This window comes from Notamacropus eugenii, chromosome 4, assembly GCF_028372415.1.
Source record: "Notamacropus eugenii isolate mMacEug1 chromosome 4, mMacEug1.pri_v2, whole genome shotgun sequence".
NCBI lineage: Eukaryota > Metazoa > Chordata > Mammalia > Diprotodontia > Macropodidae > Notamacropus > Notamacropus eugenii.
The window spans coordinates 193,939,014-193,954,627 of record NC_092875.1 but is presented as its reverse complement, the minus strand read 5'-3'; the positions used below and the strand labels follow the sequence as shown (position 1 = coordinate 193,954,627).

The window sequence follows — 15,614 nt, the reverse complement described above, 5'->3', positions numbered from 1 at the left end:
AAAGGGTTAACCTGTAAAGATCAGTGGTATTGTGCTCTCACCAAATATCTTCACCAATTATATGTCTGTAAACAATGGCAAGATTAATATTTGGCAATAATACATTTAGAAATGACTTTCTATTGAAGGCACTCTTTTTCAAGAACCGTTTATCTATCAAATGAACTTCTGATGGTAGCAGAGTAGATTACTCTTGGGTAGTGAATCCACATCTTTTCAACTTGCAAATGGAAAGGAACATGCTTCCTATAAAGACAGATCGTTAAAAGTGTGACTATGAAAATTAGCTCTGATATAGAACCATAATAAGAATGTATATGCACCCTACTGTTTCAACTATTAAAAAGCCAAAGGTTTTGTAAGAGTTGGAGGGAAAAAGGATTACAGGGTTGAAAGCTTTTCCCATCCATATGGGAAAACCTGAAGTTGACCTAAACTGGGATGTAGTTAATTCTAAGTTAAATTGTAAACACACAGCAGAGAATTCTGGAGAATAATTGATAGCAATATCAATATCACTGTTAATATCAATAAAATTGCCTCAGCATTTTTTTTATCTACAAAAAGGTGAAAAATGAAAAATTTGAATGCATGGACACACTTACTAACATGCAATGAGTTAATCACAATCATTGCCATCAGCCATAGTATTCCACTTCCATTCTATAAAATGTTGTAATGCTATGTGTAAAACCTGAGTGCAAATTCAGGTTCAGACACTTATTAGCTGCATGTTCTTGGGCAAGTCACTTGGCCTCTGTTGGCCTCAGTTTCCTTATCAATAAAATGGAGATAATAATACCACCTACTTCCCAGAACTTTTGTGAGGATCAAATGAGATAATATTTGCAACAGTGTGTAGCACAGTGTCTGGCACGTAGTTGTTGTGCATCCTTCTTTTGTGAAGGGGACCAATGACACCACAGAGTGACATCTTGATTCACGTGTGAATTAGATTTAAGTGAGACAGAATTGCATAAAATAGTCATCCTCACTTTCTGTCTTCCAGAGTCATCAAAGTCCAGTGGCAAGACAGAAGTCAGGACAACTGGTGATGGCCCGGGTCACAGTGGATGACCTCGGCATCTCTGAAGTCTGACCGAAGCTCTACAAGGTTTCCATAGTGCTTGCTTCAGACACCTTCATGGCTGCTGGAACAAATTGTTCTCACCTGTCCATTCTAGCAGGGATGAAGCCTTCACATACTTGGGGTACACACCCCCTTAAAATCACCAATGGGTCTGAGGCCTACCGGGTACCCTCAACCTGATTTAACCTGTGTGCCAAGATGATTTATTAGGGTGTGGTTACTGTGAATCCTACAGTTTTCCGAAGCCACTGGTAAGGGTTGAGTGCAAGGTAGAAGAGCAGCACTGAAAAGGGCTCAGCAAGCCCTCAACCCAGAGGTGCCAGTCCTCCTTGAACATCCCCCATACCCCCTCAAACACAGCAGATACTATATAAATATAGGTAGTTATTATTATTAACGTTATTTAATCCCAACTTGGCATGGCACTAATGCAAACATTCTTTTTATCCCCAACTGATGTAGTATCCCACTAGCGCTCTTTCTCTCTCTCTGCTGACAGGTTATTTTTTCCCTCCTATTTCATGTCATCCTGACATCTTTCCCCACTATACAATCCCTCACTCCAGTCTCAGGTGAAGAGGTAACCCTATGGAACTCTGATCCTAAACCCTTGACCAACATCGACAAAGAACTAGACCAGAATTTGAACCCAGGTCCTCTGTCTCCAAGTTCAATTTTCCACTACAGCAAAGTGGCCTTCTTCAGTTCAAATATATCCCTAAAACACCCACACTTGTCCCAGTGACAAGCGGTCATCAGGGTATCAAATGTTAAGTATTTCCTTTTTTTAGTAAGTTACACTATTGCAACAACATATTCAACTCAAAGTAGAAACAAAGGACTACTTTCATGAATGCTCTTCACTTGATTTAAAATTAATTCTTCAAAAGGAGAGTGTGCTTTTTGCATTGCAGATTTATGGATACTTTTTTTTTTCCCTGCTCATATATACATCTAAAGGGTCAGGTAACCTGCAGCTATCACACCTTTTAATTTTTATTGAACCCTGTATCTGGAATTCTACTAAAAGAACATGTTTTTGAGAGGGTTCATGCTTCTCTTAAATTATATTAAATTCAACTTTAAACCTTGCATTTATTTTATAGTGAAGTATTATTTAGTATTTCCAAAGTACCAACTTGAATTTCAAAAGATAATGTATTCAGTTGCAAGACACATCTAGCAAGATTTGTCACATCAAAATAAAAATATGTATTTTTATAATGTCCTTGTGAGAGTACTACTTCTATTTTCTATATTTCATACTAATTTCCAATGAATCTAACAAATATTTATAAAACTAAATTTGAAATATACTAATAAGCATTAAGGAAACAATTATACTTACAGAATCACAGAATTTTAGAGTTAGATGAGAACTGACATAATTATTTTTCCAAAACAAAATGCATAAAATACATTTGACTAAATATTTAAGTAATATTCCTAAAAAATTAAATTTCTGAAAGTTGGGATACACATTTTTTTACAGATGTGGAAACTGAGGCTGAAAGAAGTTAAGTAATTAGCTCAGGGTCACATAGCTATTACTCAGGTACTCTGGATTCCAAATGGAGCAGTCTGTGTTCTACCCAGCTGTCTCATGTAGAGTGGTACACAATATATTCATATAGTGTAGACAATGCTGGACTTAGAAATAGAAAAAGCTTAGGTCAAGTCCTCATGCTGCTATTTATTAAATATGTGACACTGAGCAAATGACAAAATAGTGTCTTAGGAAAGTTTCTGTGACTTTTCTACTACTAACTCACACATGGATTCCAAGTTGTAGTGGTGAAAGGAGTTCTGAGTTCTCATACTTGGAGTTCCCAATGCTAACAAAATAACAGATCCTCTGAATATTAATTTAATTATATTTCAAACAGGACTGGCTACACAAGTTATTAACCTTCTTCTTGGCAAGTGGTATAAATATACTGGTAGATCCCAAATTAATTTTGTTTTTCTTCTAATGACTACAAAATACAAATTATTTTTGTCCATTCAAGTATCCATTCGTTAACTAACTGTAAAAACCTGAGAACCCCAAATGGATGAAAACTTGTCACTTCTCAGGACTGCCACCACTTCTGATTCCCTATATTTCAAGAGTACTTCTAGTAAGGGAGGAGTGGGGGAACTAGAAAGTAGTCATTTAGTCCCCTGCTCCTGGAGGCAGTCACATTACTAACATTGGATTCATGCTTTTTTGAGGTAATTTCAAAGATTCAAAGAACTTAAAAGTTTTTCCCTCTTCACTAAAATGTTGAAGACCTCTGATGTTAATTCTTTCCTCAATTCCTCGAATTTAGGAAAATGTTTGATTATTAATTCCTTAAAGGCAGATCTGTAAATTCTAGTCTAATAATATACAAATCAAGCAAAGCAGTGGTGATACTTGGGATTTAACAAATGAAAAATTATGATCTAAGAGATGAAATTTTCAACTAAGTTGAATATTTTATGTTTAAAAGTCCTCTGTAGTTTTGTGATGAAATTTTCAACTAAGTTGAATTTTTTTATGTTTAAAAGTCCTCTGTAGTTTTGTGATGAATTATGTTAAATTCAATAGCTATTTATTGAATTATTACCATAGTTCTTCTGATTTTAGAAGTCAAATCAAGATAATTTTTCTAGATGAATAACTCACTGTAGATAAAAATTAAGCACATTCAAAAAACAGTCCTTGCACTCCAGGAGATTACATGTTAATGGAGGAGGCAACATTTAGCTTGGATCTCAAGTCAGTCATGATTAATCATGCAATGAGTTCGAATGACTGGCAGTGTCATCTGATGACTCCAAATGTGGATGTGGGGTCTAAGCTTACAAGTAAAGTTGTATAAGTCTAAAGAACAAATAAAAAAATGTGAGACAGGGTTAAATGACATGTTGAGGAAGCAAAAAATAAAACATTCAGTTGGACAGTGAAGGGGCTCAGGAATTCCCTAAATTCACAACAGCAATCTAGGACTACTCAGTCTAAAAAGGTTTTAAATGAGGCTTCTGTCAATATACTGAGGATGCTCCATTGTTTTGAATGGTTAATGTCTGTGTCAGTATGTTAATGATGCCTTTTCCCTTACCTCCAGATGCTCTAAAATATAGGGAGGATTTGTCATGCCAAGTCTCAGCATAGCTCCCTCAGGAATCACTTCAACTAGTTTCCATAGCAGTGTAGGGAGGTCGGTGCCAATATCTTTGCCATAAGCCCCTGTGTCTTCACTGGTCAGCCATATCTCACAGACACCCTCTGTGAATAAAAGGAGATCATTAACAAATCTGTTGCAGAGCTGTTTACTTTATAATACAGCTGCTGACTCTTTTTAAATCAGTGTTTCTCAAGATTATCATGCAGCCAGTCTGTGCATTCAGTTGCAGAGAAAATGCAGCTAATCCCATGGGTAACCTTGAGTTATTAAGTTCATTTTATGAACACCACAGTGCTACAACAATGCTATAAATTATCACTGTGTTATAGAGTGATTAACATTCACAGCCAATCAGTACAACTATGCTTCTTCCATAGCATTTCGATCACGACCAGTCACACTTCAGAGAAGACCTATTTTATTGAACTTCAGGAGCAATGCTACTAAAGCTGGCAGCCCAGGGAAATAGATGACATCAGGAGCTAACTGACTAATCAGTTAGTCAAGAACCTTAGGAAAAATGTCAAGAGTAGTTAAAGGTCTAACAAACCAGCTGTTAAAGATAAGAATACCCATTTGTCCTGTGCTAACTATTCTAATCTGCAACCTTTATTCAATTAAGAGCACTGTACTAAACTATTACATTCAAAAGGTTGGTTGTGGCTGTGTTAGAAAACCTGTTTCCTGACAGCTTACATCCTATTTTCCATCAATCAGAATGTAGGAAATAGTGTATTTGGTTTTTTGTTATAAAGAATTCTGACCTTGAACACTGCAGCTTGCAATAACATCCTCTCATCAAAATGGGGGGAGGGGGAAAGATTAGGCTACTCTTTAATGACATTTAAACTTATTAAAACAGCATTAACAAAAAGGTCCCTATAGTACCTTGACTTTTAAATCTTAAATGTACAAAATTTACAGTGTAACTGAGTATTAAGAAACAGTGGTACTATAAGATTTGGTTTTTTTTTTTTTAACAAACAGAAAACATTCAGAAAATCTGTTTTAGTAAGTATTATTAAAGTTGCATGGGCATGCATGAATATTTGAATTATTTATAGTTTCACTGACTTCAACTGGATGAATTTCAAAAACACAAAGTTTAAATTCTCTTGACCATCTATGATGTCAAACACAAAGAAAGCACATGGCTCTTTATATGAAGTTTGAAAAGACAAACTGACAAGCAAAATGAAGGTATGCACATTCTTTAATTAGTTCCATGGTGGTGGGTGGAACAATACTGAACATATGCTAAGATGTTATAATCTTAATGCCTATTGGGTGGAGGGGTAGAGAACATAAACATAAACATTTACTTCATTAAAAGCATTCCATTTTCTTTTACCAGGTCATCCCCATGTGCTGCATTCCTCTGAGTGAGTACTAAGGCTATTTGTCTGCCTTTGAACATCACAAATTACACACCCCCCCCCCCCAAGAATCACTTTAAAACTTTCTGATTGACAATTATTTTCACATTCTAATCAAATGCTTTCTCCATTTAATTGAGGAGCAGAATTTTTGTGACTTCATTAACACTGCAGGCGCAGTGAAGACATTGCGAGCAGAAGAGAGAAATAAGTGTACTGAAACATCTGAGGGACACTTTCTTGAAAGCATGGATTGCGCGTCACATTGAGGGCTGCGGATTTGGAGGTGAAAGACAAACCTTACATTACCTTCATTCATCGCATCAAATTCTTACCTCCAAAGAACTGCCTTGGCATGTCCACATGTGTATCTCTATAACCCAGAAAATTATTTTTTAAAGACTGGCTTCTGTTTAGTGTTGCTTTAAAAATATTACAAAGGACAACACTAACAGGACATGTGCTGCCAGACACTGGAAACATACAGGACAATTTTTAAATGGTATCTATCACAAAGTCCATTCAATGGAAAAGACATGTCTAAGTAACAATAAAAATGGAATTAAAAACACTGAAAGAGGTTACAACAACAGGACATTATCCACAATTTTCCAGTTACTAGCTTTTGAGCAACACAATATGAATATTTTAAAAGAAATAGAATAATTTTAATTTATAATTTTTCCATCCAAATGGTTCTATGTTATGCCTTACATAGAGACAGGACTGCTGGAACACTGCCTTGCTGTTGCTAGATGAATATAGAAGGGGGAAAATCACCATGAATAGGAATGGAAATAACATCTCTTCAGAAAACAGCAGCCAGCTTTTAAAGCTGCCTAGGTGGGGACCAATAGCCCCCTGGTGGGCTGAATCTTCAAATTAAATCACATAAAGAGGAAGCAGCTGTAACAGTAAATCAGCAACAACAGGAATAACTGTCTTGATGACTCTGAGATCAAGGCTGTTAAAATGCTTGGTATGGAGGAGGTAACATGAAATAGGGAACTGCATACACAATACAAAACCACTGGATTTCAAGAGACCTGTCTCTTGGCAAGTCAAGCCTAGCAGAAAAAGATAACTGTATCCTTATGCCATCTGGATAAGATCTAATTTGGTAACACTATATTTCTGGCATCAAATCCAATCCCTTCCTTAAAGAGATGTGAGAATGTATCCCTTCTTTGCAAAGTTGAGGGAACTCCAGGTGTGGAATAAATTAGTTAAGGAGTTAGTTAAGGTGTTGACTAGTTTTGCTGAAGTGATGTTTTTGGTTTCCTTTAAATTTTCTGTTATAAGAGATGGATCTGTGGGAGGGGATATATATGTTGGGAAATGCAGGTAATATAAAAATAAAAGGTATCAATAACATTTTTAAAATATTTTAAAATGATATTTAATAAAATATCAAATAATATAAAGAATAATTTTAAAATATTTTAAAAATATATATCTTCTTAAAATTATATTCTATAAGTGACATAGAATTTTTTGCCCCTAGAAATAAGCTTATGAATCATATTCTGTTTTCCCCATAGTTCCTAATATGATGTTTTCTACCTAGTGGAAAGTCCATGTATTGAAGCTCAAATAATTTAATTACTAAGAAGCAACCCAACACTATTCAAGCAAAGCCTACTTACCAATTTTGGATACAATTTTAATAACTTAGTTTCCAAACTAATAGCAAATCAGAAGTAGCAAATTAGTAAGAGCAGTGGGAATGGCATGATGTGAATGAAGAGATGACTAAGAAGAAGTAGAGGGTGTGGAAAAGCAAGGGCTGCTACTGTAGGTATGCATATGAATAGCAGTAGAAATGACTGATAATAAGTAAGGGAGAAGACAGAATCCAGACTCAAAGAGAATTTTAATATTAGCTCACATCTCTATAGTGCTTTACCGTTTACAAAGTTCTTTCCTCATAGCAATCCTGTTTGGTAAAGTAGAATAATTAGAATATTAGGTAACTGAAAGGAGAATAACTGCCACTCAGGGAAACACCAATCTGAAGCAATTGTAAAAAGGAAACATTCCATAAGCCCTCACAGTCACATCACTCTTTAATAACTGATGTTCATAACAGCACAAAGCAAAGATCAAAGGATTTCTACTTGAGGTTCAGCAATGCTCCTCTAGTGGGGCTGAGTTGAATTCAGCCACATCCTATTCTATCCCTAGCAAGCACTGGCACTGAGGCACTGTGGAATCTGTCTGGTGACTCTGATCTGGACCTTTGCCCTGAGTGCCTCTTCTTGGGCATAGCTCTCAAGTAAGTCTTAGGCATTACTTTGTGTGGATTAAAATATCTACTATCTGCTTTACTTTGCCAGGAAAGGTGGACAGACGAAAATCACAGAATTACAGATATTCAGAGTTATAAAGAATTACAGGGACAATTTAGCCCAATGCGTGTCTGAAAAATAACCCCTTCTACAACACACCTGACAATCCAGTTATCCAACCTTTGATTAAGGCCATCTAACTGAGAGGAAACTCACATTTCCATCCCATTTTTGCAAAATTCTCAATGTTCTGAAGTTTATCCTTATATCCTATCAAAATCTGCATTTCCAAATCACCTACTCATTGCTCCAAGCTCTGTCATCTGAGAAGTTTAATCCTTTTATCCATAAACAGGGCCTAGTTTTTCAGGAAGAATGGCCAAGTCTGAACTCATACTCAAATCCAGAAACTGAATCACAAAAACATAACAAGATGAGTGACCAAAAAGCTGTAAGAATGATGTAAGGCAAATAACCAGGTAATGGCTCAGCTACAATCAAGACATTGCCCATGGAACTCAGAAGAACAGGGAAGGGAAATTTACATTTAATAATTCACATTTAATAAATTAAAGACTTTTAGTATGACATGTATAGCAAATTTGGGAATTGAAAACCCTACTATAGGAGAGCAGCAGAAAGCCTTGGCTGCTATAAATAATCCACTGTTGGATATTTTTAATACTTTGACTGGAATGGATGATTGGCGGTTTTCCAAGAAGCAGGCCTGAGTCTTTGTTTTTGCTTACTGGGTATAGTTCCCATAGCAAACATTTTGTTTAGTATACTGTATTTAAAGGGAAGAGAAGTGTGTGTAACACTTTTTTGAAAAGCCACTATTGAAAAGGTGAAAAACAAAAATAAGTCCAAGTATTTAAGAGGTCAAATGGTCCAAAAGACAAAAGACTGCACAAAAGACAAAAATCTGCAAATTAGATTTGGAAAACAAAAACATCATAGCATTGATGAATAGAAATTGGTTTTTGAAGAGACTAACAAAATTGATAAAATTTTAACTAATTTGATTAAGGAGAGGAAAATTAAAGTAACAAAATAAAGATTAACACAAGATGAGAAACAGAAAGTACTAGCACCTATTATGAACAGTTATGAGCTAACAAAACTGAGAACTGAAACAAAGTATTACATACAAAAGTATAACACAGCCTAAATCAAAAGAATGCCAAGTAGAGACTATAATTCAATTTCAAAAAGAAAAAAAAAATGGATTAAGAAAACTCATAGGGCAACAGGGAACATTGATTACACACTTTATCTCAACAAATGTAAAAGAAGATATTCTATCAAACTCTATTTGAATCAAATATAAGTTAATACCTAAATATTGGAAAAATACAAAAAGAAATATCAATATAAAAATGAATATTAATTCAAAAACTTAAATAAATTCTGCCAAAATATTACAGCAATTTATGAAAAAAACATTCACTATGACAAAGTTGGATTTTTACCAAGAATGCAAGGATGGTGGCAGATTAGGAAAATAATTAACATAATTAATCATGTTAAAAATAAAAACATTCAAAAGCTCAAGATTTTATCAGTAGATGCAGAAAAAAACTTTGACAAAATAAAATCCTAATTTATGTTTTTTTTTTAAAAATTCTATAAAACATAGGTATAGAATGAATTTTAAAATATAAAAAGTATATATCTAAAATAAAAATCCAGGATTCTAAGACATGAGGAAATACTGGGAGCTTTCCCAATCAAAGTAGCATAAAGTTAAGGAGGCCTTCTTTCCCCGATGTTATTCAGAAAAGTTTTTAAAACAGTAGCAATAGCTATAAAACAAGAAAAATGAATTAAAGCTATAAAAACTGACAAAAAGGAGACAAATTTATCCCTATTTGCTAAAAAGATTTGATCATTTACTTAGAAAATCTCAGAGAAGCAAAGAAAAACTGAGATAATTAATAGCTTCAGTAAATATCAAGAATTAAAATACACCTACAAAAATCAACAGCATTCCTAAACAGCAAAAACAAGATAATAAAGCATGATGTGCTATTGGAAATAATTACAAACTATTCTAAAAACAATCTATCAAGGTAGTGCCTTAACAATGATAGGGAAATTTGGAAGAGGGTTGAGCTTTTTAGGAAAGATAATGAGTTTTGTTTTGAACATGAAAAGTCTGAAATTAGAATGATATTAAATTGGAACTGTCCAAACCATGAGTGATAAAAGATAGATATGAATAGGGAGACTAGAATATAATAGAATAATAAGAACAATAATAATGCCAGGTGACACTTGAGGATTTGCAAATTGTTTTACAAATATGAGATAATCTCACTGTATCCTCACAAGAACCTTGGGAGGTAGATGCCATCATCACCATTTTACAGACGAAGAAACAGAAGAAGAGAGGTTAAGTGGCTTGCCCAGTCGCAAAACAAAGTACCTGAGTCAGATTTCAAATGTAGATCACACTGACTCAAAGTCCTCCAAGCCAACTAGCTGTCCAACAGAGATCATAAGTGAACCAATGGAACCTTATGAGGTATATGGGAGATGCTATATAGAGACCAGGGAAAAGGACCCAAGAGGGAGGTTTGGTATACATCTACAATTAGTGGACATATCATTTCACATACTTGAATGATGCCAAAGGCTATGCCTCAATAGATAAATGGTAAAAGGATACGAACAAACAATTTTCAAAAGAGTATTACAGTTTACTAACAACTAAATATGTACATATAACTTAATAGGATCCCAAAATCTGAAAGTTGGAAGGAATCTCCTAAAACAGCAGATGGTCATTCCCAGAATCTTGCTATCACCTCAAAATATTCAACACTTCTATATTCATGAACTCTGAAATCTCCTTATTTGATCTGCTTGAAATCACTAGTAATAAGAGAAATGCAAATCAAAAGACCTCACACCCAGCAAATTGGCAAAGAAGACAAAACACTGACCATAGAAAGAGTAAATGTCGGAGGGGTTATGGAAAGCTAAGCACTGCTGTTGGAGATGTGAATTGGTACAATCACTCCGGAAAGTGATTTGGAATTAGGCAAAAATAATATCTAAAATATCTCTATCTCTGACCCAAAGATCCCACTGCATGGCATATGCCACAAGGATTTAGAAACAAGGTAGATGCCTGGCTGAACAAATTATGGGACACTGAAGTAACCAAATTTCTCATAGCACAATTACTGTGCTATTAAACAAAAAGTTGAAAAAAAGAAATGCGTGGAAACACATATTAACTAATGCAAAGGGAAGTGAGCAGAACCAAGAAAATGATAACATGACGACAACAATGCAAAGCAAAAAGATTAAAAACTTAAGTCTAACAAATTTGCCCCAAAGAAGAGGTATAATAAAGCACCTCCCCATCTAATTTGCAGCGGTAAGAGACTCTGGGAGTGAAACAGTGAACAAAATGCCTGGATTTTCTGATGTATCGACTGGATTTGACGAATGACATTTTCTCTCTCTCTTTTTTTTTTTTTTTTATAATATAGTAACAGCTAACTGTGAGGGAAAGAATAGAAGAATTGATGTAATAATAGAAGACATCAATCAGGTTTAAAAAAATTATATGATCTTTATTAGGAATCCTTTCTTGGTTTAAAAAGTTCTATGATTCTTTGTAGTAGTGCTATGGAAAGTTTCAACTCCTGGGATGTCTTTTATGTTGAATGCTGGTAATTTCTGTCTCCGAATTACTAGATTCCTCCTTATTGAATGTAGAGAGTAGATAATCACTTGTCAGAAATGTTTTAACAGGGATGCTTTTTAAGATATGGTCAGTCAGTAAACATTTTTAAAAGACAATCCTTGCCTTCAAGGAAATAAAAGTCTGATGGGGAAGTGTAGTGCCAGTGGCGGCCATGAATATGCCAGTGCTATTCTGAATCACCAGATACAATAGACTCTCCACGTGGAAGACAGAACCAAAACATTTATTTGGATACCAGAAAGCCAAATCCATCATAGTAACAAAGAAATCTATACACAATAACAATGCAGAGGACAACACCATCCCTAAGCCTTCTCACAACCAAGCTCTCCCACTCACACTAGCCAGCTGCCTTTCTCAGCTCTAACCACTCTCCAACTTCCTCTCAGCTCTGCTCTAACTCCACCTCTTCCTGCTCTACCCTTTCCTGTTGCATGTGACTTGGGTTTCAATGTGACTAAACAGGTTACATGGGCCTATTAGTGGATGGGAAAGATCTTCCCATTAAGAAGCAAAATTACCTTAACAATAAGCAAAAATGCATTATCATTACAGGGAGACAACATGCAAACAATCACAAACAAGCCAGGTACAAGGATAACCTGGAAATAATCATCAAAAGGAAGGATCCTTAATTAAGAGGTATCAAGAAAGGTTTCCTGTAGAAAATGGAATTTGAGCTCAAAAACAGAGATGAGGAGAGATAAAGTGAAGGTCTTTCAGAGAGAGAGAGAGACATGGGCATGTTTGTAGGCAGTAGGGAAGAAGCAAGAAGAAAGGGACAGATTGAAAATCAGTGAAAGGGGGAATGGTGGAGGGGGCAGTTTACTGGGGGAGAAGTGATGGAGGGAATCACTTATGCAGGTAGAAGGGTTTGCCCTGGCAAGAAGAGCCATCCTTCTTGTCACACAGGGGTAAAAGAGAAAATAGTGTCAGGAGGCATTTGAGGGATACGAAATGAAGAGGAGAAGAAAAGAGGGAGGTTTTGACAAATGGCTTCAATTTTTTTAGTGAAATATGAGACAAAATTTAAGGAAGAGCAATTGGAGAATTGAGGAGGGGTAAAAGATTTGGAAGAGCTGCTTTGATGGGTGAGATAGTGAGTTAATCAGGATGGTATAAAAGAACTGACTTACAGCAACCAGTTGAGGTTATGTAACATAAATCTGTAGTGTCAGCCTGGTTTCATGAATTAACCTACATTCAGCAGCACATGTGTAGGAACAAAGGCAGCAAATGATGGGAGTGATCCAATGGTGAGTCTTGGCAGGAAAAATTGATAATACAACAAAGAGGGCAATGGTCTCAAGAAAAGAGGGCAGTGTAGAGATAAAACTGGTTTACCAAGGGGTCAAGAAAGGAAGAGAATAGCTGGTGTAGAGGTGATTGTGTAGTAGAGAAATGAGGGGTCCAGGTACTAGAATTCAGGATTGGGTGGGAAAACCAAGGGAGAAGTAGAATCACAATGGACTGTGATCAGATAAGGAGACTGCAGAGTTCACAAATATGGAAGTTTAGAACATCTTTGGGTGATGGCAAAATTCAGGGGATGATCACTTGTTCTTTAAGGAGATCCTTTCAACTTTCAGACTCTAGGACTCTTAATTCATATATGCAAATTTTCACAAACTTGGCAATTGGTACTATGAATTAGTTTAAAACAATTAAAAAGTTTAAAAATTAATGACCATTAATGGATATTTGTCAATATGCCCTCTCACAGTATAACTAGATGACTGTTTCTTCTAAAAAGGTTAAGTTCTGAGCCAAATCTTCAGAGTCAAGGAATACAGATAGATTGTCAGGAAAGGTCAGACTATACACAACCTTTTATAGTATAAAATGATGTATTCTTAGGATCCTCATTGTGGGATACATGGTTGCAAAAAGCACCTAATACTGAGAGAATTAATGCTCCAGAGAACTTCCACTAGTCATCAGTTCTGTCTACTGGAAGGAAGGGCCAATTATGGCTAGAGCAATGTTACTGTCCTGCTACTTAATTATATACATTATTTGTGCTTATTCATAAGAACACATCTGAATGTATAATGTACATTATATGGATAATTTCAGTACACTGAAACCTAAAGACTCTACATTAGAAAAAAACTAAGTGAAGGGGAAAAAGCAAAAGTAGGAAGCCAAGGTGAGAAGATGAATCAAGCACTGAGCTGGAGTGCATGGGCTTACAATTTAACAAAAACAAACCCTTTCCTCTTAGATAACAAGTGTATGCATATATATGTACATACACAAACACATAAGGAAATTAGAAACACAATTTTTGTTAACAAAAGATGCATGCGCTACTTAAAAATAAAACTTAAGACACTTTAATCTTTTTTTATATGAGCTTTGCTACAACTATTCTTTTCATTAGATTATCCGTTACTCCGTTGTGGTAGTCATTTAGTTAGCAAAAACAAGCCAATCTCTTAGGAAGGAACGTGATCCAGTGTGCAAAGGAAACCTATGTAAACATGTCTGCTTACTACAGTTCATTATCATGTAACCAAGTAATTATAAATTAGTCTTTAATTACAGTGGGTAGATATATTCTGCTCCCCCTACCTCAAACACAGTAGATAATACCTTCAACAGCTAGATTATGATCTTTGTTCCACAGTAATGGAAGATGACAAAGTAGAAAAAAGTATAAGATATAGAAAGTTAAAATAAATGGAGAATAGGTCTCCAATAAAATAATTTCACTACAAGATGTCCTTGTTAAAAAAATCAAACTTTGTTAAAATCAAATTCCAACTGATAATAACTCATAAAAATATTTTTATGTCTGTAAACTTCATTCAGTGTTAATAGTGAAAAAACACTGGAATAAAGGTCTAGATAGAACTTATACAATAATTTAGTAGTAAAATTATTTAACTTTTGTGAACCTGTTTTCTTATTGAGAACAAGGGTTAAGCATAATTAAAGCATATATACGTGTCAGTTATCATTTTCAAAATCAAAATTGGATATTTATTCCATATGGCCCATGTGGTTGAATATTTGGGTTCACTGGTGATGAAAGCTAAGTAATAATTTTTACCATGATAGTTTGCCCAGCATTCAATTCAGTCAATTTTTCAGTCATGTCCAACTATGACCCCATTTGGGATTTTCTTGGCAAAGATACTGGTATGGTTTCACCATTTCCTTCTCCAGCTCATATTACAGATGAAGAAATTGAGACAGGGTTAAGCAACTTGCCCAGGGTCACACAGCCCCTAAGTTTTTGACACCATCTTTGTACTCAGGAAGATGAGTCTTCCTAACTCCAGGCCCAGCACTCTGCCCACTGTGCTACCTGGCTTGCCCAGCTCAGAATTGCCAAAATTTACAAATAGAGCCCAAAGATTGTTTATGAAACCATGAACTGGTTATGTACAGCTTTTAAAAAATGCATATGAAATTTAACATATTTGCCATTTTTTTACCTTTTCTGAATTTCTTATTTTTTAAAATGTCTTTTTTTTGCATCTCTATCATATTTCATTGGCTTATTCTAGTAGATGAGTTAGCAGTACTAACTCACAATCTGAGATACCCAATAGAAGACCTCCTGTACAGTCAAGAAAGAAAAAAAAAAGAATGTATGTAAAAGCACTTACCAAGTGCTTAATGTGTATCAAGCGCTTAACATATACATACTCAAATACAAAACAGAGACAATCTCTGAACTCAAGAAGTTTACACTTCTAAAGAGGGAAACAAAATATACAGTGGAGGGTTATTTGGTTTGAGAAGTCACTCTTGTAGTAGTGGAAAAATTGATTTTATAGGGTCCAAAGAGGAAGAGGTAAAATATTATTTATGTTCTGAGGAGCAAAGCGGTATTCTGGAAATTGCAGTGCTAGGGAAGATGGGAAAATGGGCAGAGAGGAATGTGAAATGTACAGCATAACTAAGACCAGCTAAATCTAATGATTCATTTAGTTACGTGAATGTGCTCATGCAGTGCTACCAATGGGGGCAGGTTGT

At 35.3% G+C, this 15,614-nt stretch overlaps 1 protein-coding gene across 2 annotated transcripts in view; it reads right to left on the bottom strand.

Moving 5' to 3' along the window:
• Positions 1 to 15,614, bottom strand: part of CDKAL1 (CDKAL1 threonylcarbamoyladenosine tRNA methylthiotransferase) — a 637,247-nt gene that overhangs the window by 293,784 nt on the left and 327,849 nt on the right. For both annotated transcript variants that reach the window (XM_072603951.1, XM_072603950.1), the window contains exon 10: positions 4,177 to 4,343. In XM_072603951.1, coding sequence (XP_072460052.1) covers positions 4,177 to 4,343 — 167 coding nt within the window. The remainder of the gene's footprint in view (positions 1 to 4,176; positions 4,344 to 15,614) is intronic.